Source organism: Tetrao urogallus, assembly GCF_951394365.1.
Source record: "Tetrao urogallus genome assembly, chromosome: 8".
Taxonomy (NCBI): domain Eukaryota; kingdom Metazoa; phylum Chordata; class Aves; order Galliformes; family Phasianidae; genus Tetrao; species Tetrao urogallus.
The window spans coordinates 36,635,746-36,662,732 of NC_136821.1; the positions used below are offsets into that span (position 1 = coordinate 36,635,746).

Sequence of the window (26,987 nt, forward strand, 5' to 3'; positions counted from 1 at the left end):
GCACTGCACAGACGTTCTGGAGACCCAAACCAAGACTCCGCATACAGACAAAAGCTATCTTTAAGCAACTGTAGTTAAAAGTTACCTGAATACAAAAATAGAAGTGTAGCTATCCAGTACTTAAAGAAAAGTCATGCAAGAACTCTTTATTTCACTTTTCAAATGCTCCATTTTTCATCTTAAATGTTGTCAGCCACCGAGGAAAAACATGGCTGTGATTCCAGTAAGGACCTTAACTGATCATCTAGACCAGACCCCTGGATGGGAGAATTCCCTTTTCCAAGCATAATCAAATCAATTCACGTGACTTTTGCTCAATTCCTTCCTAAGTTCCTATTATAAACCTCTGCAAACAAACAAACAAACAAAAAAAACACCTCAGGGAGAGAACTGAGGAAACTGTCCCAGTAGTAATGGTAAGAAGCACTTGAACACTGGAATAGACTGAACAAAAACTGTGAAGTTTTTGTCCCTGGGAATTAAGAGGTTCAATAATGAGACAAGTAGGTTCTCAGTCATCATAGTTTCTCACTGTAGCAGCTCTTCTTCCTCTGCATTAAAAGGATACCAAAATACACACGGTAAAACTAAAAATTAATTAAATAAGAGAAACTGAAATGTACCTGATTCTTTAACCACTTTAATTAACTAACCACTTTAACCACTTGCCAGATAAGTGCCCTTGGTAGCTTCCAAAACCAACTGAAACACAGAACTTCCCAGTGACAAGATTGCTTACCAGTTAATTCTTGTTCATGTGCACTGTCAATGGGCACAACACACCAGTTGGAAGAAAAAAAAAAAAACATTTTCTTTTTGCAGTCATTTGAGACAATACGTTAAGTGCCCTTCCCTCCCTCACACTCAGATACATTGGCTCCAGGCTAGACCTACCATTTTAGGTTTGTTCAGCTAACAAATCACAAAATAAATGAAGGACTTTGAGGAACCGCTGACGAGAGAGATACATATACGCAGCACACCTTCAAAAGCTGTACTGCAGCTATGTGATTTCTGTCTTTGACTGATAGCCCACAAGTACATTACAACTAAAAACTGCTTTTACAAACTCACAGCAATCTATCATGCTGTCTCCAATGCCTAACATCAACTATGCAACCATTGTGCTATACACTCCTTAACCTTTTTTGAATGCTCTGTATCATAGTTGAACAATCACATTAACTAAGATCCAGCACTTCCAAATCAAGCATTCATGGAGCTGTGGCTGTAACTGGAGCTCTGGCTGAACATATGCAGTAGAAGAGTCATGCAGCTGAATGGCCTCCACCACGATTTCCCCACAGACCTTTTGGACAAAGGAAGAATGGAGGTCAGCAAGCTGTTAGAGATTCCAGTCACCAAGAAATACACCCGAGCAAGTTATCTCAGGCTGAAACAGAAGGTCCAGAGAGTCCCAAGGACAGTCTGAATTCTAATAGAATTAGAAATAGCAACTGCAGAAGTAATATATGCCATATCTGCACAATAGAGATTATCTTCTATAAGCTGTTTTGCTTTGCTAGGCAGGGGATTGGAATAGAATAGCATCCACCTGTATCCACTAACACCTAATGCTCAGCAGAGGGTAAAGCAGATACTGATATATGCAGACACACAGCAAGGACGCGTGGACCGGCTCAAGTGAAGAGCTGACTCTTTTGAAAGCAAGCACAGGAATTTTTTCTCCCATATCATAACTAACGTGGTACTTAATGAGCCGATGGCTTCTTTTAAACTTCAAAAGCAGAACTATTGCTTTTTGAGCAACAAAATGCTGATTAGATAAAACTGAAATAGTCACAGCCACCTCCTCAAACAGAAATGCAAGTTAAGAAAAAAATAACAGCTTTCACTTGGAAGTGAAAACACATCCAAAATTGGTGACTGCCTTCTACTCAATCTCTGTAAGCGCAGTCTGTCTGAACAATTTCTTCAGGTTTTTTTGTTGTTGTTGTTGTTTTTTTTTTTTTTTTTTTTTTTAAAAAAAAAAACTGTGCATTCCTCTGGTATGCAAATACATTTTCAAGCAACAGGCTTGGGTCATCAGATCAGAGATTTGTATTTTCATAGGAAAAACATGTTATTTTATTTATACTAATTGAAATCACACAATTTCACTTTGGCAATGCCCCAGCACACTTCTCCCCCCACATCATTAGCAAGTAGCAAATGCCAAGCTCTGTTTGTTATTAGCAAGACCATTCTATTCACATTAGTACTACTGAACAAAAAATAAGGGATCCATTTTCCAAGGAATAAGCCACGCCAAACAACTTCACACAATATTACTCCTATTTATTCTTTCCACATACTAAAAAAACTCCAAACTAGAGGAAAAGTATCATGGATGGATGAGGCAAGGGAAAGGTGATGAATTTTAGTGCTCACAACTCATTAAAAATAACTGTACGAGTTCTAACGAACGACAAGGCCTGCAACTACCAGAAGAACAGCAATCCCCAGACACACTAACCAGTCAAGTTGGAGTTTCTCTCTCCTACAGTCAACAGCAACTCATTTTTGGACACTGAGGTGGTTACCAAAAATATGTTGAATGAAAATTGAGGGAGAACTGAATGGTTAGACGGAATAAAGATATCGTAACTGCCAAGACAGCCCAGTGCAGCATTGCAGCTCTAAATGGAATTAAATTGGATTATTCTTCCTTATTCACCTGAAACATTTATCTAGCTCACATTCTTTGGGGAAAAAGAAACCTGGGAAACAAAACTAGCAAATGCATGACCACATACATATGAATAAATTTAATTTAAAAAGCTTGTTAAAATAACCAAATCATGGCAGCTATGGATTTATCAGATTAACAGTGGTTGCTTCTCAGGAGCTAGGTACATACATTTTCATTTAGAAAAAAAGATGCCCCGTTGAATTTGGCATCTGCAAATTTTACATTACCATTAGAAATCAGGCTAAAATTTTGTAAATCTTTTGCTTGTTTTCTGCTCCCATGACTAGCTTTCATCATTCTACCCTCCCTTTCTTTTTTCTGATCTACCTATCCATTAAATTAGATTTCTCAGTCACCATGAGAAACTCATGTATAATACAGATAGCGCCTACCTTTTATTCAACAAAAAAATACTTCTTAATTAGGACACATCCTATATGTTATCTTGTATGTTAATCCACGCCTATAATTGGATTGCAGCTACCACAAAAATCCTTTCATATTTTAATCGTGCAAGTTTGTTGCAACATGCTTGGTTAGTCACACATTTTATAAAAGAATTAGTAAGCTTTTCAGTTTCTCCCAGACTGAGATGGAAAATTTAATGCCTTAACCCCCATTTTAGTTTCTATCAATGTACCCAAAGCAGGTTTCAGTCCACTTGGACTCAAAGAGCTGGCATAGATTTACAGTCTTCAAAATCTGTCATACAGTTCCATGACAGCCAGAAGTACTTGTGTTCAACAATATCTGAAAATAATCTTTTGTGTTTCCTTTGGGACATAACCTTTCATGCCATAATCACCTTCATAAATCAAGTATGACTTGCCTTCAGTATCATACCCCTGAATCTGCTAATATTCTTTTATCTTTCCACCAAGAATGATAGTTCTTCCCCCACTTCTTCCTCTGTTTATTGTGGCAAAGAATGGTAGATTTTTTTAAGCCAGGACAACCTGTGTGTGATATCACTAATCAATTTCCTCCTTATGTAATAGTAAGCTACTATTAAGATGTCGAATGAGAGCTCAGACAAACAACTTTTAATAATGACACATGAACAACACAAGTATTTTGACTGCATTACATTTGAAATATCGAGGGCAGAGTCAAATAGCAGAACAGGGAAGGATGGTAACCCACAAGATCAGTACAGTGGTGGAATCCAGTAGGAAAAAAAGGTGAAGAGCAGCAAGAGGAACAAGGGAAGATGAGGTAGGGAAGAGATGAGAGGCAGACAAGAATTGCACAGAAGTGATACAATAAGGCTGTTACAGAATTCTACCTGTCTTTCAGACTACTATTGGTCATGGACCCAAAATCAAAAGTGGAGAAGTTTACAATCTTCTACTGCCAACAGCAGAAAAAAAAAAAATCACTAGCAATTTGTTTCCTTATGCCTTTATTCCTGACCAAAGAAGGAGTGATGCAGAACTATCTGTTATATATCTGGCTCAGACAGTACAGATCTATGAATGTATCCGAAGGCTCATCTTGGCATTAGTAGTAACGGAAAGGCAGTGATCTCAAATGATAAAATCTCTACTGGGAGATGATTCACAGAAATTAATTTATAGAAGTATTAAAACGATATCAAGGGTGCAAACTCAAACAGTCAAACTACATAATGCTATTTAAATGATTAAGCAGCAACATAACCTAGTCTTGAGTTCCTGCACAGTGCAATTCACATATTTGAATTTTCCTCTGTGAACCAAAAAAAATTTACACTGTATTATATGTACATAGCATTAAGATTCCTCGTATAGTTGCTAAATCACTGCTGTCACTGTAAAGATGTGTATTCCTAATTTGTAAAGCAGAATAGCACCAACCACCACTCACTGAGTGTTATTAGAGTCCATCCAGTATGTTGAAGAGTTCACCTTTATTCAACTCCAGTTCCCTATATAAGTTCTCTATAGCCTGCTTAAGTGCTATCACATACTCTGTGGGGCTAAGGCAGTGATGGAGCAAGGACAGGAGGAGTTAGGTTATGTAGACTACATTGATTTGTCATTCTGGTGACTCTCACTGGCTCTTTGGTGAGTCAACCCTCTACAGAAATGTGAAAGATAACTTTGTTGGAGAGACCACGGCGAGGGAAGCATCTCATTCAGTTCTTCAAAGTATGCTCTTTCTTTTAGAAACCTACCTACACAAGCTTGATCTCTCAAATCTTTCCAGTTCCCAATACTGACAATGTGTATCATATTTTGACAGGATAAGGCCAAAGAGCAGAGCAAAAGTTTAATACTTACTTTTATACTGTTAATATTATCAATTATTTTTTTGTTGTTGTTTTAATAACTCAAATATTCTTCCTAGAGTACGTTATTTCTTCTATCATCATCAAGCTAACTTCACCCTGAAAGCAGCCAAAAGCTTTGAATCTGCAATTCGTCTCTCTTCTGATTTGATAAATTCACTGCAGTTATTTTCACAAATTGGTTGTAGTTGGGAAGGATGTGTGAAGGACATCTGGTCTAATACTCTGTCTTGAGCAGGGCCACCTAGAGCCAATTGCTTAGGACCAAGTCCAGACAGCTTTTTCCTCCCACCACCCCCCTCCTCAGATACTTTCCATTTCTATGTAACACTACAAATGTGATGGAAAGCACAGCGATAATAGGGGTGGTGCTTTGGCTGCAGCAAATGAGGACAAGCCCAAATGCAGCAGCCACTGACATAGAAATGAAGGAAGAAAGCCGCTTACCTTCAGAAGGCCTCAGGTATACAGGGATCTCCAGAGAAATACCCTTGCCTCCACTGCCAACCCTAAAATGAGGTCTGGGAAGGGGTGGATCCTGGCTCCAGCCTTTCCAGTCACTCAGTTGCATTGCACTGTATGCACTTGAAATCCCCTTGGTTGGCCCTGCCTTCCCACCAGGTGCTCAATTATTGGTTCAGGCCATGACTTAGCATTTCTGCTACAAATAGTACTACTCATTAACAGTACTCTCTTCTCAAAAGGCAAAATATAAAAAGCTGCCTTTTTTTTTTTTTTGCAGGATGACCCTGCCAAATTCTGTACTAGATGGAGCTGATCACTAAGTCACCCAACGGAAGAATGCTGCCTTCTCCAGTCTTGATGAACTGCATTGAGAGTTTCCAGTCACAATGCACTGCCATTTTCTTTTTTCACCACTGTTGTCATACCCGCTCCTTACCAAGAATTGCCTGCTCCTGGGTTAGTTCCTGGAAGCGTTCACGCATATTCTCCAACTCCACAACAAGGCGACGCTCAGATTCTTCTTTCAGATTCAAGGCCTCCTCCAGTGCAGCTTTTTCTGCAACATAGCCTTCAATAATGCCTAAAATGCCAAGTTAGAATGTATATAAAGCAGCAGACAAATGCATCTTCTGGAAAAATAAAACTTGAAAACACAAGTAAATGGTTTAATGCTAACAATAAAACCATAGAAAAAGGGGGAATTTCAAGATTACTTAAACTTACACTGTAGCTAGACTTTTTTGGAACATTCTAAGGAATAAAGCAGTGTTTTCCAATACATTTTATAAGGCTACCATATCACAAATTGCCTCAAAAGAATAAATTCAGAACATAGGACAGCTTGACACATCCTCTGCTGGGCTCAGAGGATAAAAGAAAAGGAATTTTTCCGGAAAGTAAGATCAAGTGCTACATTCAGAGCCCAAGAAATCCACCAATTATTCATAGAAAGGAAGGAAACATGATGCTGGAGAGACCAAGTAAGCCTAAAGGAATATGTTTAAAGAGGAATAAGCTGAGGTGCTCAGTAAGTGCTTTGTCTCAGTCTTCACTGGTGTTCAGGCTTCCCATGTTTGCTAGGATGCTGAACCTCCAGGTGAGGGGAGCAGATTCTGTCCCACTGTAATAGCGGAACAAGTCTGAGACCTCTTCCTGAAACTGAGTTTATATAATCTATGGGGCCAGATGATATTCATCCCAAGGTTCTGAATGTGGTTGCCAAGCCACTCTTCATTGTATTTGAAAAATCATGGCTGTCTGGTGAAGTCCCTGGTGAATGGAAAAAGGGAAATGTTACTCCCATTTTTAAGAAAGGGAGAAAGGAAGGCCTGGAAATACGGGCTGAAGAGCCTCACCTCTGTGCCTGGAAAGATCATGAGCAGATCCTCCCAGAAGCTTTGTTAAAGCATGTAAGAGAAAAAGAGGTGATTCAACACAGCCAGAATGGCTTCACCAGGGGCATATCTTGCCTGACCAATCTGGTGGGCTTCTATAATGGAATGACAATATCAATGGACAGGGGAAGGGTGGTGGATGTCATCTACCTGGACTTCTGCAAGGCCTCTGACATGGACCCTCACCACATCCTTCTCTCAAAACTGGAGGTGTGGATTTGAAGGATGGACAGTTTGATGGATTAGGAACTGGCTGGATGCAGCCAAAGGGTTGTGATCAGTGGTTTTGTGACTGGCCTCTGCCTTGACACAGGTGGTGTCCATCAAGGGTCAGTCTTGGGACCGGTGTTCTTCAACATCAGTGACATCAAGTGCACCCTCAGCAAGTATGCTGATGACACCAAGCTGAGCAGTGCAGCTGATAAAAAAAATGGAGGGAACGAAAACCATCCAGGGGACCTGGACAGACTAGGGAAGTGGGCCCATAATGAGGTTCAACAAGGCTAAGTGCAAGGTGTTACACTCGGGTTGGGGCAATCCCAGGTACAGACCGGGCAAAGAACCCCTTGAAAGCAGCCCTGTGCAGAAGGACACTGGGGTCCTGGTGGACGAGAAGCTGGACATGAGCCAGCAGTGTGCGCTTGCAGCCTGGAAGACCAACTATATCCCAGGCTGCATTAAAAAAGGGGTGGCCAGCAGGGAGAGGGAGGTGATTGTCCCTCTCTACTCAGCTCCTGTGAGAACCCATCTGCAGTACTGTGTCCAGGCCTGGGGCCTCCAGTACAAGAAAGATGCGGAGCACTTGGAATGGGTCCAGAGAAGGGCCACTAAGATGATCATAGGGCTGAGCACTTCTGTGAGGAATGGTTGAGGGAACTAGGATTATTTAGCTTGGAGAAGAGAAGGCTCCAGGGATACGTCACTGCAGCCTTCCAGTATTTGAAAGGAGCATATAAACAGGAGGGGGAACAACTGTTTATGAGGGTGGATAGTGATAGGACCGGGGGAATGGTTTTAAACTGAGACAGGAAGGTTTAGGTTGGACATCAGGAAGACGTTTGTCACACAGAGGGTGGTGATGCACTGGAACAGGTTGCCCAAGGAGGTTGTGGGGCATTCAAGGCCAGGTTGGATGTGACTAGTGATCGGTGACCCTGAACACAGCAGCAGGGTTGAAACTTGATGATCGTTGTGTTTTTTTTTCAACCCAGGCCATTCTGTGATTCTATGAATAGAAAGCAGATATCAAGATTAGGGAGAGAAGCTCAACTTGAAGGACTTAAATCCCAGAACATGGAAGCCAAAGATTTCCTTGCAAAAACATAAAGAATACAGACCAAATCAGCATACCTCCAATCTTAACCTTCATAAGCAGGAATAAGGATGATGATATGCTGTCTATGATAGCACTAAGATCAACAACCTCAGTCTGTTTCTTCTAGAATCTCTTTATGCCTGTACTGCTGTCAAATATTGCTTTAGTTCATGATGAACCCTTCCGTGGTCAGACATGTGGGCTGATTTATAATGGGATTATTTTCTTTTCAATAATCCAGGTTCCCATGTTTAGACATACAGACATGCAAGCTTGTTTTTAAAATTATGGTGCTTTCCACACACAGACAATGGTATAAGTATAGGACTATCACACCTGTCCAAGGGAAATGTAATTCTGATTCAGAGGATTAAAGAGTAAGTACTAGATTTGCAAGAAATGACCCATGCTTCAAGTAACTTAATTTGAAATGCAAAAAATATATATATTATAGACAGGAAAAAAAAAACAAGTACAACAAAAAGCACAAAAAGATACCATAGATGCTTAGAAGAATCAGTTATAAGCTCAGTTTTTTTCCTTTCTTACCTTCTGCTTTATGAAGCTCTAGTGCCAGCTGATTCTTAGCCTCACTTTCCTCACTGAGGCACTCCATTAGTTCTTGATGCTGACTAACCACTTGAGCAGTCTCCTGATTTCGACAAGCGAATTCTTCTTCAAGTTGTGCATGGATTTCATGTGTTTTTTCCAGCTAAAAATAAACAGTTTTCCCTAAGATTAGATTGTGGATGCAGATGCATTGTAAAAATAACCGCATGTATTTAAACCCAGATCCTTCTCTTACTGGATAAGAGTTATAAAAAATTAAGGTCCAGGTTTTTAAGTTTCTTGGTAGTATTAGCTTTCCTTTGCACTAGACATTTTATTGACTCCCTGTATGCACTTGTCTGTAGTTTCCTCACAAAACATCCTTAGCTACAGAAGCTTCTTTACTGTGCATAAAGAGAAATAACTTTCTGTTGGCCAAGTTGCCTGACCTCAATCTTGCAATTTAAGGCATCCTTACACTTAAATTCAATAATCACAGAATACCCCAAGTTGAAAGAAACCTGCAAGAATCACTGAATACAAACCCTGGCTCTACACAGAATCACCCAAAACTCAAACCCTACGTCTGAGAGCATTGTCCAAGGGCTTCTTGAGCTGCAGCAGCTTGGGGCTGTGTCTGCTGCACTGGGGAAACCTGGAAATTTAGATGGGGAACAGAATAAATCCCCCACAATTCAGGTGGAAACAGAGACCTACTACTCCATCTAGACTGCCACAAGTCCTTGGGGGCTGGATGGGATCCACCTAAGTATGCTGAGGGAGCTGGCAAAGGTGATCGTCAAGCCAGTTTCCACCATCTATAAGCATTACTAGTCAACCAGAGGGGTCTGAGAAGATTGGAGACTTGCCATTGTGACTCCCATCTACAAGAAGGGTCATAAGGAGGATCTGAGGAACTATGGGCCTGCCAGCTTGACCTCAGTGCCAGGAAAAGTTATGGAACAGATCATTCTGAGTGCAATTACGCATGTGCCAGACACCTGGGGAATGATGCCTGGCCAGCATGGGTTTATGCAAGGCAGATCTTTCTCGATCAAGTCCATCTCCTCCCATGAGCAGGAGACTCAACTGGTGGATAAGGGAAAGGCTGTTAATGAAGTCTACCTACACTTCAGCAAAGCCTTTGACTCTGTCTCTCACAGTATTCTCTCGGGGAAGCTGGTAGCCCATGGCTTCTACGCACACACGCTTTGCTGGGTAAAGAACTAACTTGGATGGCCAGGCCCAGAGCGTTGTAGCGAATGGAGTTAAATTAAGCAAGTTCAGTCACAAGTGGTATTCCCCAGGGTTGGTATTGGAGTCTGTCCTATTTAATATCTTTACTGATGATCTGGATGAAGGGATTGAGACCACTCTCAGTAAGTTTGCAGATGACAAGTTGGCAGGAAGTGTCAATATGCCTGAGGGTAGGATACTTGTCAGGATCTGGACAAGTTGGATTGCTGGGCTGAAGCCAATAGGGTGATGTTCAACAAGATCAAGTGCCAAGTCCTGCACTTTGGTTATTAGGCAATTCAACAAGCCTGGCGCAGCGTGGCTGGAAGACTGTGTGGAAGAGAAGGATCTGGAGGTGCTGGTCAACAATCAGCTGAATGTGAACCAGCAGCGTGCCCAAGTGACTAAGGCAAATGGCACTGTGTTTGTATCAGAAATAGTGCTGCCAGTAGGAGCAAGGAGGCAATCATCCCCCTGCTCTGGTGAGGCCTCATCTGTATTGTGTTCAGTCTTATGCCCTCAGTACAAGAAAGACATTAAGGCTCTGGAGCATAGTCAGAGAAGGGTGATGAGACAAATACAAAGCTTATGAGGAGTGGCTTACAGAACTGGGATTGTTCAATCTGGAGGAATCTCAGGAGAGACCTTATAGCCCCTTACAACCACCTGAAAGGAGGATGTGGTGAGGGGCCTAAGTTGCACCAGGGGAGGTCCAGGTTGGGTATTAGGAAGAACAACTCTGAAAGAGTGGTCAGGCATAAAAGTGGGCTGCCCAGGGAGGAGGCTGTATAGATGTGGTATTACATATTATATATGTTTAGTGGGCAACATTGGTGGTAGGTGGACAGCTGGACTAGATCTTACAGGTCTTTTCCAACCTTAATGATTCTGCACTCTACACATTCCTAACGCATTTTAATACGGGACTGAATTTTCTTCAATTTGTTTATCAATGTTGAAGAAGCACTGATGTCATTTTTGTTATTTATGAGAGGTTTTATCACAGGCTAATTCTGTACTCCAGAAGTTAGGAAACATTTAAAAATTCTAGTTTAAATTTTCATAAGGTAACCTCCTTCACACAGGATTTGCTGTAAAAAGAAAAAAAACTGTTAAGTCTCAGTTATAAGAATTATTCAAATAAAGGACAAATTATCCACTGCAAGAAGCAGGAGATGCACGTCCCTTGTATTACTTATAATTTGCCTGAAGATATGGCATGATATTTTTCCTCAGGGCAGCCAGTCCTACAAGGTGCTAACATATACAAGCCTCAAGTCAGAGTTCACATTTTTAGAGTAATTATGCCTTTATACAGAGGAAGACATTATCTTACTTGCTTAGTTGATTCTGTAACCAGTTCCAGAAGTCTTTCCACTGCAGTGCGCAAACGATCACAAATTTTCAGTATCATCTCTTCATTTTCATATGCCATTTCAGGCTTTGCAAAAACACTTTCATATAAGTATTGGCTCAACTCATCATACTGCTCTTCGGCCACTGGAGACAGCTGGCTGTGTTCTGTGAGACTTGTTCTTGTTTCATCAAGCAGTTCATCTACTGAAAACAAGCAAGCTACTTAAATGCACAGAAAAGTGACACAGAACTCATCAGATAACAACTGATATCACACAGCAACACTGCTTAGCCCAGAAGATAGATTACAAGGTGAAAAACTTGTTAATACAGAGTTATTTGACGTTTACAAATCAATACAGTGTTTTGCAAGGCTTTGAAATATGCTTATACATCAGGAACTAAAGTTCTGTATCCATCAGGTTCAACTTCCCTGCTCTGCTATCCATCCAGCCTTAATCAACCTTATCAGGTTAGTATTTTTGCTACTAAAAGATACACTGATACGCTATCTTATGCATGGAAAAACTTGGAAACATAAAAACACTGCAATAAGAGACATCCCTACTCAGAGCTTCCTCCATGTAGTACGAAATGAAAAACCATTATTCAAGAATATCAATTGACTGTTTCCAGTTATACAAACTTGCACTCACCTTTCTCTAGGTGACTCTTTTCTTTAGCTCTGAAGTATTGTACAAACCCTATTTCTTCCATAATACTGTGACTTTCCATAGAATCTGCAGAAGCCATACTGTTATCAAGGCAAAGACCAATCTTGCTACAGATAAGATCCTCAACAGCAATTGTGGCCTTCACCAGCTCCATAAGCCATTTCAAAAGACACTGATATGAGTCCTGCATTTTCTTCCTAGAACAGAAGCACATGAAACATTGCCAAGATGCGTGCTTAGAGGCTTCAAACGTACTGAAAACCTGACAGTCTAAAACAGACACCTTGCCATTGTTTAACAATTATCAGTGAAGAATATTCAAATATTTCTCACACACACAAACAAAACAAACAAAGAAAACAACAAAAGAAACAATACAGATGCAGGCTCTGCAAACTAAAATCTGTTTTCTCCATATTTATGGAAGCATCAGCAGGGAGAACACATTTATTAACATAGTACCTGTAACACCAAAATAAATAAGGGTGTCCTGGCAGAGTAGACTAAAAAAATTACACATATGGAGAATTTTAATTTGAAGAAAACATTGACAGTACTTCTGAGGCATGTAATACTGAAAAATTTCTGCTACATTTGTTCATGGAAGTTTGAACAAATAGCAGAAATATTCAAGTCAGGCATAAAACATCCAAGAACAAGTCGTCTGTCATACTTTAATATCCTACAGGAAGCCAAACAATGGGATGGAAGATCCAAGAAGCCCTGGCACGGCACAACTAAATAGTAAGCCAGTTTTTTGTTTGATTGTTTAAAAGCGTGGAAAAGGAATTCTTCTGGAAAGCTATTCAACATGTCAGCCTCTCTCCGATCCATGTGTTCAAATAACAAATCAAACTGATCTAGATTGCACTTCCTAGGATACAGAAAGCTTCCCTAGCTTTTGCCAGGATTATAGACCGCGGTGAAACCAGAACACTAAATTCTCTATCAGACCAGAAGGGACTGTGGGGTGAGGGAGGAAAAAGAAACAACACAACATGCTCTCCATATCAGATAGGTTAGTAAAGCCAATATAATCATCTTTGTTATTTTGAGCTAGCTTAATTTAATTATTCATAAGAAATGAGAAAAATAAATAACCACAAAGCACTATCCAACCCAAGATGGACAAACCTTTCGTCTTTGGACTGCTCAATATCAGATCTCAACATGGCTACCAAATTGCCTCCTTCTTGGTTTTCTCTGTCCCGTCGCTCTATGAGTGTCTCCAGTTCACAGTTGGTCTCCTTTATTTCACAATTTAAAGATTCGACTCTCTTTTCCAGCTGTGGAAAATTCAATAACAATGCAACAGACAAAGATGATCACTCTGCACAGACTGTGAACTTCACTCCTACACTCCATTAGTTTCTGTATATTTATCTAATCATCACCCTCTGCGATGCAAACTTGCTTCCAAAAGTACTAGAAATAAAGGGCAGCAGAAAGACTAAAATGGGATTTTTTCTCTTCATTCTCCTTTTCTGATGTACATTTCATTTTAGGAAGCTGTCTCATTTGCATTCAGACTCAGCACACAGAAGCAATGCAAAAGCTTATAAAAAGTTTGTTATACTTCAGTTTATTTTTGTTGTTCATACCTTAAAAATGCAAAGCAATGACCAAGGCACAAATTTTGACACTTGTACACAAACATGAATAGCAACCTGACAGAGTATGATCGTTCTCAGGTACTTTTCTTCTTTCCTTTACAAGCCGTGTATGAAAAAGACTTTTCTAGAAAATGAAAAAACTTTTCTCCTTACGCTTCTCTTCATGTGGCACCTCTATTCCATTAAAAGAATATGTATATCTATATGAATGCATATATCAACAGCAAAATATTCCAATATACCAAATTTACATTTTGATCAGAGCCTTCTGAAATGCAAGTGAAGACAAAAAATATTAATGTCTTCTACTTTGAGAACTCAAAGCCATTATTTTGATTATTCAAAAAAACAACCATTATAAGTTCCCTAATTAAGACAAACAATTTTCCATGCTTTTCCTCCATATCTTAAGGTCTCTGGGTAATCTAAATTACAGCCAAGAGATTTGCTTTACAGGAGGTATAGAATTTTATTTTGCTTAGCAAACAAATATTGTCTTTGCCACTTCTAGAGCCATATTTCCCATTTACCTGTCCATACTCCCAAATTATAGGTCTGTTGGCCTGTCAAAAGCTAGAGCACTATTTTCTAGGGAAAACAATGCAATAAGTACAGATAGCATCAGTACATATAAAATAAAATGGTTAACATTTGACCTTCTCTTACAAAAGGGCAGTTTTCAAACTACTGTTCAGTTTTAATTTCCATGTTACAGTTGTAGCATTTCAGCTAAGAGACCATCTTACTGTAAGTCCATAATACACTGCACCTTGGAAACTAGCAGCTACTAGAACTACACACACATTCCTTGTATACATACCTTGAGATAGATGAAAGCACTGTATTAAATTACAGTTGCAGAAGAACAGCTGAAATCTAAGTTTAAAATATTTTCCACACACCTGGATAATTCTTGCTGCTTTTTCCTGTAGCTGTGCTGACAATGTCTCCTTCTCCTCTTGGCAAGCAGCCTGTACTTTCTCCCTTTCCTGAATTAACACTTGCTCCTGGTCATGTATTAAAGCTGCTTTTTCATCTTCAAACTCATCCTACGTAAGTGACATATAATTTGAATTACACAAAGAAAGGGAAGAGAGAAAAACAAAAACTATCTCCTCATAAGTTACATACAGTTTGAATTACAGTAAGAGAATAAAAAACCACCTCCTTCCACATACACTCACTTTTTTTTTTTTTTAAACTATGCTGTCTCATTTCTCAGTTTAACTAGCAATAACCTACACAGTTTACACCTCGATGAACAAAATTATGCCAGAACAATGATTTAAAAATAGTTAACTATTTAAATGAACTTTCTTAATGTGCTTGCTAAGATCCCTGTCATTTCAAACTATTAAGACCATAACAAGGAACAGAAAAGGGAGATGGACAGAGGCAACTGCAAGTAAACAACACACATAGTGCAGACTTCCTCACAGGAAGTGATTTATAAGAACAAACTGAAAATAGCTAAATCGTCTAGAAGATATTAAATTGGGCTGGTGGGTTTGTGGGCCTGTTGTCCCCATCATGAACACAGATTTAGGGATAAAACTGTGACATCGTCCTGCACCTCAACATTCCCTCAGAAATAGACTTCTAATCTAAATCCCCCTCCTTTAATTTAAAGCCATTCCCCCTGGTCCCATCACTATCTACCCGTGCATTAAGTTGATTTCCCTCGTGTTTCTAAACTCCCTTGATATACCAGAATGCCCCAATGAGGTTTGCCCACAGCCCTCTCTTCTCCATGCTGAACAAGCCCAGCTCCTTCAGCCTGTCTTCATAGGAGAAGTGTTCCAGCTCTCTGACCATCTTTGTGGCCCTCCTCTGGACCCTCTCCAAAAGCTCCACATGTTTCCTGCGGGGCTCCAGATTTGGATGCAGTACTCCTGGGGCCTCATAAGGGCAGAATAGAGAGGGACAACCACCTCCCTTGCCCTACCGGCCACCTCTCAGGACGGAACTCAGGATACCATAGGCTTTTCAGGCAGCAAGCACACACTGCCTACTCATATTCAGTTTTTCAAATGACAAATCAAACTGATCAAACTGATCTAGATCCAGAACCTCTATGTCCTTCTCAGCAGGGCTACTGTCAAGGAGTTCTCCCAGCTTTTACACAAATCTGGGAGTACCCCAAAGTGCAAAGCCTTGCACTTTGCTTTGCCAAACCTCGTTACGCTTACATGCCCACTTATGAGTTTATCAAGGTCGCCCTGGATGGCATCCCTCTCTTCTGCTGTATTAACTGCACTGCTCAGCTTGGTGTCATCACCAAACTTGCTGAGGGTGCACTCAACCATATGCAAGTTCATCTATGAACACCAATATATTCCAGGTGAAAAATGCTTTCCTTGTTGTTTGGAGAACTGAAAAAAAAACCTTTTTCCCCTCAAGGGATAAAATAGGACTTCAAAGCATGAAGCAAAACACAAGTAGTCATCTATACTGCCTCGAATCATTTGTGGAAGATGCTGAGGAGAATAAGTCTACCATCACCACTTCTTCAGCTGATGAGTGTATACTGCTTGATGACAACAGCAAGGACTGTCATCACAGGAAAGAACAAAGAGCAACACTGGCATTTGGAAACAACAATACAAACCCCACCTAGAATCAGCAAGGCAGAAGAGCCACGTCCATCTATGATTCCAGACTCAACCAGCAGAGTGCCTAGCTATTAGCAAGACAGAAATGAACAGGCTTAAAGCAGTGTGAGGATTTCCTCAACCAGAACAGCTGTTTGTCAAAATCACTGAAGCAGTCTTCTTCTGTACTTCTCAGAAGCAGTACATCCACTAAGGACATGTCAGATTATACAAAGGAACTCTGAATAACTAAAAGTACCAGTTTTCCATCAGATCTTAAATCGGTTTTCTGCTTAGGCTGACAAAAGCAAGCAAACTGACTGGCACAACTCTTCATTTTCAGAAAAATAAGCTTTTAGTACATACTTTTAAGTTCATGTTCATTAAATTCTACCTACTTTCAGCTGTGCAATTTGTTGTTCAAGGAGTACTTCTGACTGACACTTCAACAGCTCAATCTCTTCCTGGAACTGAAGCTGCTGCTTGTTTTTGACTGCCTCAAATTGAGACAGAAGAGCGGTCCTCACAGCTTCAACTTCAGAGGCTGATGCAGAAGCATACATCTGCAGACAAGGAAGTAGTATAAAGTATTTTAACCACAGTGTTATAATCAAGGAAAAAAAAAACTGAACTAAAAACAAACAATCAAGGCCTGCCAAAGCCTAGGAGAATTTTCACCATAAGTTGTCTCAGGTCCATACAGAACTGCTATTCATATTCATGCTCGCTATGGAAAAGCAAGTTTATAAAAATAAGTATTAAGTAATGAGAAGCCATTAGGTACCAAACAGTTCCTATATTCACAAGACCGACAAGTAAGATTAACATTACTCCCTACTTGTTTGATTTCCAACAGACATATGACTAAGTGTAGTGATAGAACAAGGGGTAACAACTTAAACTAAAAGCAAACAGATCTAGATTAGATGTTAGGAAGAAATCCTTAATTCAGAGGATGGTGAAGTCCTGGCATGGGCTGTCCAGAGCAGCTGTGGGTACCCCATCCCTGGCAGAGTTCAAAGAAAGCTAAATGGGTCTCTTGGCATCCTGATGTGGTGGGAGGTGTCCCTGTCCACAGCAGGTGTTGGGACTGGATGGGTTTTAAGGTCCCTCCAACCCAAGCTATTCTGTAATTCTACAAAGGAGGAGAAAAAAAAAAAAAAAAAAAAAAGAAAGAAAGAAACACATAAAGAGCATCTCTTGTAAGACAAGATTTCTCCTGTTGTCATAGAATTAATCATTACGTGGCTGTCTTGTGTTATCTCGTGAGTGACTGTACTTCAAACAAGGAAAGACACCAAAAATATCAGAAGAGATCCCTCATATATCTCCTCAACCACACTCTTTAAGAAGAGTTACTCCATGAATAGAGAGAAGTCCTGTTTCTAGGAGTAAAAACTAAAACATTTATAATGAAAAGTACTTCCCACTTAATAACAAAACTTATTTCCTAGGCAGACTTTTCTTCTAAAAGTAAAGAGAGTCTGTAATGTGAACAGATACCAGCTCTAGGGCCTGACAATCCCTAGGAACACAATGAAAACTGGTCTCCTCAAAGCAACACTTTTTGTGAAGTGCACAAAGTAATACAAAAAGTAATACAAAAGTAATGATCAAATTAGGGAGTTATTTACTGTATCATTTTCAAATTAGTAACTGAAAAAGCAAATTAAAACATATCTTGCATTGTTCAGTTGCAGTTGGATAAAGTTAGTGTTGTTTGTGACTACTTCTAATATACAAGCATAATATATACTACAGAGTATCTTGATTATTTGCAACTCCTCATATCAACATTCAAAAATGAGTTCCTCCATTCAATACTTAAAAATAATTTTGTTCATCATTGAATTTTAGCTTTCATTATGAGCTCATATGCCTTACTGCTTTCGTTAAACTTACATGTAAACATCTCCAGGAAGAAGAAGAAATAGTAAAGCCTTAATGGCAACAAGGACAATTTTCAAATCTTATTGATAAAACACATTTGAAGAAGTATTACCTGCTATAATTTCTCTAAGAAATGTATGATAGTAAAGTTGATCACCAATAAAAGCTTAAAGTGAGCAGCTACTTTCCACAAAGTTGGTATTATTACCTATTGAAATTATTACCTATTAAATGAGAGCTTTACAATGTTTAATTAAAAAAAGAACGGGTTCCCCAAAAGGTAGAGACAGAAAGTTTTAAACAAGGATTTAAATTTAAAAAAATAAGGCTAATGCGCATATATGGATTCTTAGGTCCTCTTAGATCAAGCAAGGCTAGAAAATGTTAACTATGTCTCTTCTTATCAATTGGCACTATTGCAAGAAATCCAGAAAAGCATCTGGATATGTCAACTTACTTCTAACGGTAATAAGATGGAATTTATTCTGTGTGAAACTATGGCTTATTTGGGGTTGAGGTTTTACCAACATTCTGACCTCTTGTTCGTGCTCATGCTGTGCTTTTAGTTTCTCCAGTTCCTTTTCCAGCTCCCTGCAGTGCTCTTCCTTATGCTTCTTAATTTCTGCCTCATGAAGATTCTGAAGTTCTTGCAGAGCTTTTCTATGTTTTTCCTCCATATGCACTACTTCCTCACGTAATATATCCAAGGCTAGACGTTTTTCTTCTTCCAGCAAACTTCTCTGATTTTGTAGAGCTGTTTTTAAGTCATCCTGTTTAAGCATTAATTTACAACAAAACAAAGAAACAAGGGTAAAAATAAAGTACAAATATTTTTGTAACCCACTGGTAAAGTGCACGTCCTCTGTATCAAAGTTAAAGTAAGTATTAGCAATGTTGTCTCATAAACAGTACATACACACTCTGTATCACTGAAATGAAATACCATTTCCATCTAGTAATAGTTCTGTAAATTCTGTACTTTTTCCCTTGTATGTGATAGAACTCCCCATTGACACAACATTAAACCTTTTATTTGTAAAGTCTTTACGCTAAAGAACAATTCAAGTGCAGACTTAAGATTAGTTAGTGGACAGCACAGGAAAAAAAAAAAAATCTTATTCACCAGAAGACCTTCCTCTGAGTCTATGTGGACACAGAAACCCCACCAAATCATTAGGCTAGCTGAGTAGGCATGGTGAGGAGAAACAAACAAAACAAAGCAAAACAAAGCCACACACCACAAGAAAACACATTACAGCCCTCTGGAACATCCTCTATTACAGCAATTAGAGAAGTCTTCCTAACTTTTTGACTTGCAATATTTTTGGTGCATTTTTTCACTTGCTCAGTCTCTTAAAGATTCATTTTCATCTTCAGTTTCTTATTTCAAGTCACAGTATAGCCACACAAGATTTAGTGTTGGCTCAAAAGATGTTGCAGAAAATATACTCAAAGAACAAGAGTGATCCTACAAACTTCAACAGCTTCTCACACTTAAGTAGGCTTAAAAATATAACATGAAATTTCACTTTCTAAAGTAAGTTTTCTTTTTGACTTACCTTATGAGCTTCTTCTGCTTCTACAGCCATAATTTTAAGCTTTTCCATATGCACAGTAGCTAGCTCAATTTTCAAATTATTTTGTGCTAGCTGAAGTTCCTCAGCATGCTTTAACTTCAATATCTCTATCTCCTGAGCGAGGCGTGCTAGATTCATTTTATCCTTTTCACGGAGCTGCTCTGTGTGATGCAGCTGTAGCTTCTCAAGAACCTGCCTATGTTCATCTCTTATATTCTGAATTTCAGATAGGTAGGATGACTCCAAGGAATCCAGGTTTGATAAGTGTTTAGCCTCCAGCGCATCAATTTGTGCTTGATGTTTTGTCTGAAGCTCAGCAACAAAAGCTTCAAGCTGAATTTGCTGTTTACTTTCTAGTGTAGATTTAAGTGTCTTAATTTCAGCTTGGTGCTTTCTCTGAAATTCAGTTGTCAGAGATAAAATTTTCTGCTTATGCTTCTCTTGTAGCTGCTGACTTTGAAGCTCTAGCTCATCAACATGTTTCTTCTTCAGCTCTTGGAGAAGAAACTCTTGCTCAGCCGTGAACTTCTGAGTCAAAGCTTTGTGTTCCTCCATAAACCTAAATGATTTTCCATAAAGTTAAGAGAATATTGTCAGGCACTTTTTGTTGAAATAAATAGATAAGTAACAAAGAACAGGAACAAGGCTTTATTTATACTCCATAACTTCACTTTATGTTTTTAATAAAGAACTAATTCAAAGCAAACCAAAAGATGATTTTAGAGCCACATCATGGTCTAGGCAATGTCTTTTGGCTGTATCTGGTTATTACCAGCTAAGTTTGAACTCCTATTACATTTCTACCAACAGAGAGTAACATGCAAACCTTGCTCTCTCCATCTCATTTAAATTCCACTGATGGTGTAGCGCACAAAAAGCCCACAAAAACAAAATGAGTATCAAAACAAGATTGAGCAAATATCTAGAACACAATATGTACAATGTGTACATTTCAAATGTGTTGTCTACAAGTGAACAGTCATAAGCAATATCTCTAAATGCATCTAGCTTAGACCAGGACTTAAATCCACCATGGAAGCATATGAGGAATATTGAAGGGCTTCTCCAAACTGACAGTAGCTGAGATCTACTTCAAAGCTCAGTGCAGAAGACATAGTATTGGAAACGCTGCAGTTTGCAGCAATCATTAACTACAGCATTTTTTCAATACAGACACCAGTAATTAAGAAGTGATTGGTTATTTAAAGGCTAAGTTTCAGCATTTTCTTACTATAATTATTTCTCCAATCCTTTTCAAATGAGCATGTATCTGAGGAGGACAGAGTCACAGGGGTAAAGTTTAAGTAATGTATGCAAATATACACATATTTGAAGATTTCCTTGAATATAATAAAATAAGGCATGGAGAATAGAATAGTAGAGGAGCAGACCTGAGCATTTAAAACCTTCATTTCCAATCAGAACTTAGTTCACTAAAGAACACCATATATGGCCCATCAGCCTCATCATTCAGTGGATAACAAGTTTTACTTGCCAGGAAAGATACGCTCAAATTCATTAGAATAATTCAAACAATCTTAAAAAATAATGCAAGAGTTTTTCCATCTGTATGTCATGCATGCTTTCTCTCCTCCAAGACTAGAATACAAGCTGCGCTGTAACCTTAACTGTTAGAAGGAAAACTAGGCTACAGACTAGATATAATAATGGACATCCTTACTATACCTTGGTAGAGTAAACACTACATAAATAAGTAAACTGGTGCCATCAAGTGACAATCCACACCACTGTCACTTGCTAATTGCAAAATAAGAAAAAAGTAGCAATGATTACCGACTCAATGGCTACTTATCCCCAGCAAATGAAAATGCTCAAATACTCAAGGCTTACTTGTTTTGTGCTTCCAAAAGTTTCAGCGCACACTCTTCCTGCAGACAAAGCTTGGCCTTCTCCATTTCTTTTGCCATAAGCACTTTGGCTGCCTGCAGGTCACTGTCATATTGTTCCTGAGACTTCTGTGTGGCCTGTGCAACTGCAAGGCTGTCTTCTAGCTGTTGCAAGTTGTTTTGCTGTTCTTTTACCAACTTCTCTAATTCTACAATTTTGGCAGCTTGGTGATCTTGGAGCTGATTCATTTGAGTTTCACGAAGTTCAAACTCCTTCTGTAAATTCTGCTTCTCACATTCCAACCTATTTTGCAGTTCTGCGTGCAACAATGATAATTTCTCTTCTGCTTGGATTCTCTGGTCCTCACTTTCACATTTCCATTTCTTCTCTTTTTCTTTGTACATAGTCTCTATTTTCTGAACTTCTTCCCTGGCTTCCTTTAATTCATTCTCATGATCCTCAGCAATTTTAAATTTTACCTGTGAAAACAGTCATTAAAAACGCATTAAACAGTAACCAAATTGAAGTGCCTGAAGTGAATCTTCTCAAGCATTTAAGGTCTTAGGAGAGATTCAATTCTTGCATGCAAGTCATCCTTCTGAACAAAAGTAAGGCAAAAGCATAAATTTATATAACTTGAATTCAGCTCACTTTTAAGAATTAACTGGAGTAGAGAAAAGAGAAAGAGAATTAAAGCAAAAATAATTAGCACCCTTTGTTATGTTCTCTTGTGGTCACTTTTCTTCATTTCAGAAGTTCAACTTAAAAAGTTACTAATATTGAGCATCACTAAAATTTTCTTTTATACCTCTCCTCACCTTTAACATCCTTGTGATATTTTATACACAGCACTGAAGTCCATTACAAGGATAGTTCTTACAGGTAGCAAAAAGCACATAAAAAGCATCTAGCATAAAAACAGAAGCCAAGCACCAAATGACTGCTAAATGACAAAAGGCAATAAAGACTAAGCACGTAAACTACAGAAACAACATGCTTATTCCTTGAAAGGAAAACAAAGCTAATAAAAGATCAAATAAAAGTGATGTATCAAGTGACATTTTTTCTTCAGCTTTCACTTGGAGGATTTCTTTTGAAGAGGTATTTAAATATCCCTTTATGCTACAAGCCAAATAAAGAGGCAGAAAAGCAAAAAAACAATCAGATTAACACACAATCCATGAAAACATCTTATGAAGCAACAGAAATTGAGAGGCAAGAATTCACTTTGCTTCTAAGAGGCAAAGACCAGAAGCCAAATGAAATGTGAATCAGTTATCTTGATGAGCGGATCAAATCCACCCTCAGAAAGTTTGCAACTCAAAAGAGTTGATCTGCTTGAGAGTAGGAAGGCTTTGCAGAGAGATGGAGTTAGGCTAAATCAACAGGCTGAGTTCAACTGCAAGACATTCAACCAAGGTAAACACTGGGTACCACTTGAGCTACATCCACCCCATACTGCAGTACAGGCTTGGAGACAAGTGGCTGGAAAGTTGTCCAGTACACAAGAACCTAGAGGTACTGGTCAACAGCTATCTGAACATGAGCCAGGAGAGCAATAGTGTGGCCAAGGAGGCCAAATGCTTTTTTAAGGAACAGTATGGTCAGTCGGATCAGGAAACTGATTGTCTTCTTGCATGCAGCACTGGTGAGCATACACCTCAAATGTTGCATTCAGTTTTGGGCCCCTCTCTACAGGAAGGATATTGAGTTGATCAAGCACATACAAAGAAGAGCAACCAAGTTGATGAGGGAAGCAAAAACTAAGACTTACGAGGAGCAACTGAGGAAATTCAGGATGTTTAGTCTGGAGGAGTTTGAGGGGAGACTCAACACTCTCTATAACTACCTAAAAGGAGGTTGCAGTACGAAATGTGTCATTCTCTTTTCTCAAGTGAAAAATGATAGGAAATGAGGAAATAGTCTCAAATTATTCTAGGGGTGGTTTGGATTGTACACCAGGAAGAGATTCTTCACAGAGACGGTGGTTAGGCATTGGATGGAACCCTCAAGGAAATGGTGGAGCCCCCTCCCTGGAGGCAGTTATGAGATGTGTGAAAGTGGCACTAAGGGAGCTGGTTTTGTTACAGGACTCTGTAGGTCAGGACATGATTGAGCTTGATCTAGAAGGCCTTTTGCAACCTAAGTGATTTTATGATTCTCAATCTCTTAAGCTTTAACAGTCAAAGAGCCAGAGCAAAATGAAAACAGAAATCTGTTGTCCTATTCTTTTTTCCTCCCCAAAAATCTGGTCTGAAAAACTATTTGTTTCAGAAAACTGTCCTAGCAGAACCAGAAACTGCCTCAAGGGGACCCAATCAAAAGAAAGGTTTTTTCCATCTGCTACATCACTTTTTCTTAAAGTCTCCATTACTGCATGACACATCACAGTACATAACTGCATCACTTTACTTGTACATGTATCAGAAGTGGTTGTGTATGTTTGACTCACTTCAATGAAAAGGTGGACAGGATCAACCCTTGAAGCACTCTTCCCCTTCCACGCTATCTGAACTTTCAAGTGTTTAACACTAACACGCTCTGAATTACAAATATACATTCCATTATTCAAGTGTATCCATGCAATTCCATTTAAACTTGAAGCTAACATCATTAATCAGGTATGTGTAAAAGATGAGTGCCATGTGTATCTCCCTGGCCTTCCTAGCAGATCTGTGCTTGCTTGGCTCCACACAAACAGCACAGTAACATGGGTTACCTGCTCCATTTGCTCTTTCAGATGCTTCTCATTCTTCACAAAGAAGTCTTTTTGTTTAGTTATCTCTTCCTTTAAACGCTTTATTTCTTCTGAAAGCTCTGCAATATGCTGCTCCTCAGAGCGGAGGAGAGAGAGCTTAACTTTGTGTTCTTCCTCCAGCACAGATACTCGCTTGGCCACCTCCATTTCAACTTGCCGTGCTGCATCTTGAGCACTCTGCAGGCGCAATTTAGTGATTTCTGTGGGAAGAAACAATGTACTGGTTCAATATAAAATGCATACAAGTCAGCATATTCATACAAATTACAAGAAAGCATTTGTCAAGGAAAAGAGTAACTGTTAAGAAATTACACAAAATTGACCAGTATAAAGTCTCATTAAGTTTAGCCGCAAAAGGAATTTTATCCTGAGTTCTATAGCAATAGCTACCTATCACAAAACCTGTTCCCCGCAAATACTTCCTTCTTTGTTCAAAAAATTCATACCAGTATATACGCAACAACCAGCGGAAAACACAGAAGGAAAAAGATATTGAAGTCATATGAACAGAATGCGATGAAGTCCACAAAACGACGTTTATACTCCGTGGAAAGGACTGAGAAATGACCTACTTCATCCAGATATGACAGTGATTAAACATGCCTGATAAAATCTTTCTGTGCAATTTTTAGTGTTAATTCAGGAATTGACACTGGCGTCCCATGCATCAAGAATGGAATGTGATTAACTCCTGTTCCTCAGTTGCAGTAGGTTTTACTACAGAATAACCACCGTCAGGTCATCAAATCTTTAGAAAAGCAACTCAATATCCCCATAAGAGTCAAAAAGCAAAGTGCTCAATACCAGTGATTAACACTGGTGTTTTTAAGTGTTTTCTGTAAAGTAAAGCAACAAAAAATTAACGATTTCATCAGGTAACCTTTAAATATTTTTTTTGAAAAGGTGCTATCCACACAATCAGCTTGCCGTTTTACTTCCAATCTGTAAGTTTATCTTACCTTTGATATGTTCTTCTGAAAGTCTGGCACGGAGCTGCTCAAGTTCTAAACAATGCTTTCTTTTCATTTCCTCTATTTCTACTATATACTTGTCTGAGAGGTCCATCTTCATTTTCAGTAGGTCCCCTTTATATTGAAGTGCAAGGGAAGACTTTAAGGAATCTAGTTCGTGTCTGTGATCTTCCTTTAGTTGCCCTTGCAAACAGGCAATTTCTTCCTGCATAAGAAATGAATTAAAAAGACATCTTCACCTTTGAGGAAATCATGATGAGATTCTTCTAAGAGAGAATACAAAATTAATTCCACTAAGAAGTGTGTGCTTGACATTTATATACCTGGCTTACAAAAGCCCTAATTCTTCTCTTTTCCTGCCACTCTATTAAGTACAGTGGCAGAGACACTCAAGGCATACACACTCTGGAATCATGTCACAGGACAGAGCAGAATTTCAGGAATTGTCTGAAGATATAATAGAGAGGAAAGTCCCACAAGCATCTAGGTGGAGAAACCATCAATTCTCAAGACTATAAAGACGACTCCTCTACATGAAAGGGGATGGAACGGGCTTTAAAGATCATCTAGTTTCAATCTCCCTGCCATGGGCAGGGTTTCCACACACCAGATCAGATTGCCCAGGACCTCATTCAGCCTGGCCTTGAACACCTCAAGAGAACACCCACAGCTTCTCTGGGCAGCCTCACCACTCTCCAAGTAAAAAGTTCCCCCTGACATCTAAACCACATTTCCCCTTTGACTTTAAAACCTTTCTCCTTGTCATGTCACTATCAGACTCTACAAAAAGTCAGTCAGCCCCCTGTTTTTAAGTTCCCTTTTTCTTTTTCCCTGGGAAGCCACAGATGATCTCTAATTTATCTACAGCTGGGAAGACATGACCTATGAATGCAGTTTCATACTTAGTCGGAAACAATCTGGAGCAATAAAATAAAATAAAATAAAAAAAAAGCACGATACATTCTTTTCTCATTTATTTTATACCCGTCTTTTTTTTGGTGTTGTTTACTAATGAAATTGAGTTCATGCTGTCTTGTCTATGTCTTGTCTGCTTGTCATCCTGTCATTAAAGAAAATTATTTTTATAGCTAATTAAAAAAAAAATAAATAAAAACCTAAAACCAAAATAGGAAAATTCCTCTTGACTATGAGTCAACTTCAAATAAATCTATCTAAAAAATCAGTATGTTAAAATCACAAAAAGGTATATGAAAATACAGAGGAGAGACCAAATTAGTGTAGCCGCTTAGAACAGACAGCAGTAAGAGGCACAATTGCTACAGAATATATAGAGAAAAGAAATGTTGTTAAATCCCCACTTGCGTGGAAGAAATTAGTAAGAGCTTGCTCCATTTTAGATATGGGACACAATATCCTATGGATTATTTGAAAGTAATAACCAACAAATACCTAACAAAAATAATCAGGTCAAAATAAACATCACAAATACAACTAACCCTTTGCTAAGAGCTGGGAATCAGACATCAATTTTCATATAAGTTGTGTGTATCTCAATATCTCCAAAATCCTACCTTATGTTGCTCCAGCTGTTGATTCAGTTGATCAAGGAAAAAGTCTTTTCTCTCTTTCTCAACCTCTCCAAAAACTGTGACAGAAGAACTGAGGAAGAGAAAAAGTGTTTTAAAGTTCAAGACTATACCATGCATCACGGAATAGGTTAAATGTACTGACTTACCATATGGTATGAAAAGCAGGCATAGAGCCACTGTAATAGCTACATAGGAAAGTATCCTCCACATTCATTACTTCCATTGCTAGGTATCTGACT

At 39.0% G+C, this 26,987-nt stretch overlaps 1 protein-coding gene across 1 annotated transcript in view; it reads right to left on the reverse strand.

The window, feature by feature from the left end:
• PCNT (pericentrin) overlaps window positions 1-26,987 on the reverse strand; it is a gene marked incomplete at both ends in the record, with an annotated part of 92,714 nt that overhangs the window by 38,054 nt on the left and 27,673 nt on the right. The window contains 13 exons of the mRNA XM_079539331.1: window positions 5,863-6,006; window positions 8,685-8,847; window positions 11,257-11,480; window positions 11,933-12,147; window positions 13,085-13,236; window positions 14,466-14,612; window positions 16,553-16,717; window positions 18,581-18,814; window positions 19,604-20,180; window positions 21,473-21,948; window positions 24,189-24,427; window positions 25,187-25,403; window positions 26,731-26,818. Coding sequence (XP_079395457.1) covers window positions 5,863-6,006; window positions 8,685-8,847; window positions 11,257-11,480; window positions 11,933-12,147; window positions 13,085-13,236; window positions 14,466-14,612; window positions 16,553-16,717; window positions 18,581-18,814; window positions 19,604-20,180; window positions 21,473-21,948; window positions 24,189-24,427; window positions 25,187-25,403; window positions 26,731-26,818 — 3,041 coding nt within the window. The remainder of the gene's footprint in view (window positions 1-5,862; window positions 6,007-8,684; window positions 8,848-11,256; window positions 11,481-11,932; window positions 12,148-13,084; window positions 13,237-14,465; window positions 14,613-16,552; window positions 16,718-18,580; window positions 18,815-19,603; window positions 20,181-21,472; window positions 21,949-24,188; window positions 24,428-25,186; window positions 25,404-26,730; window positions 26,819-26,987) is intronic.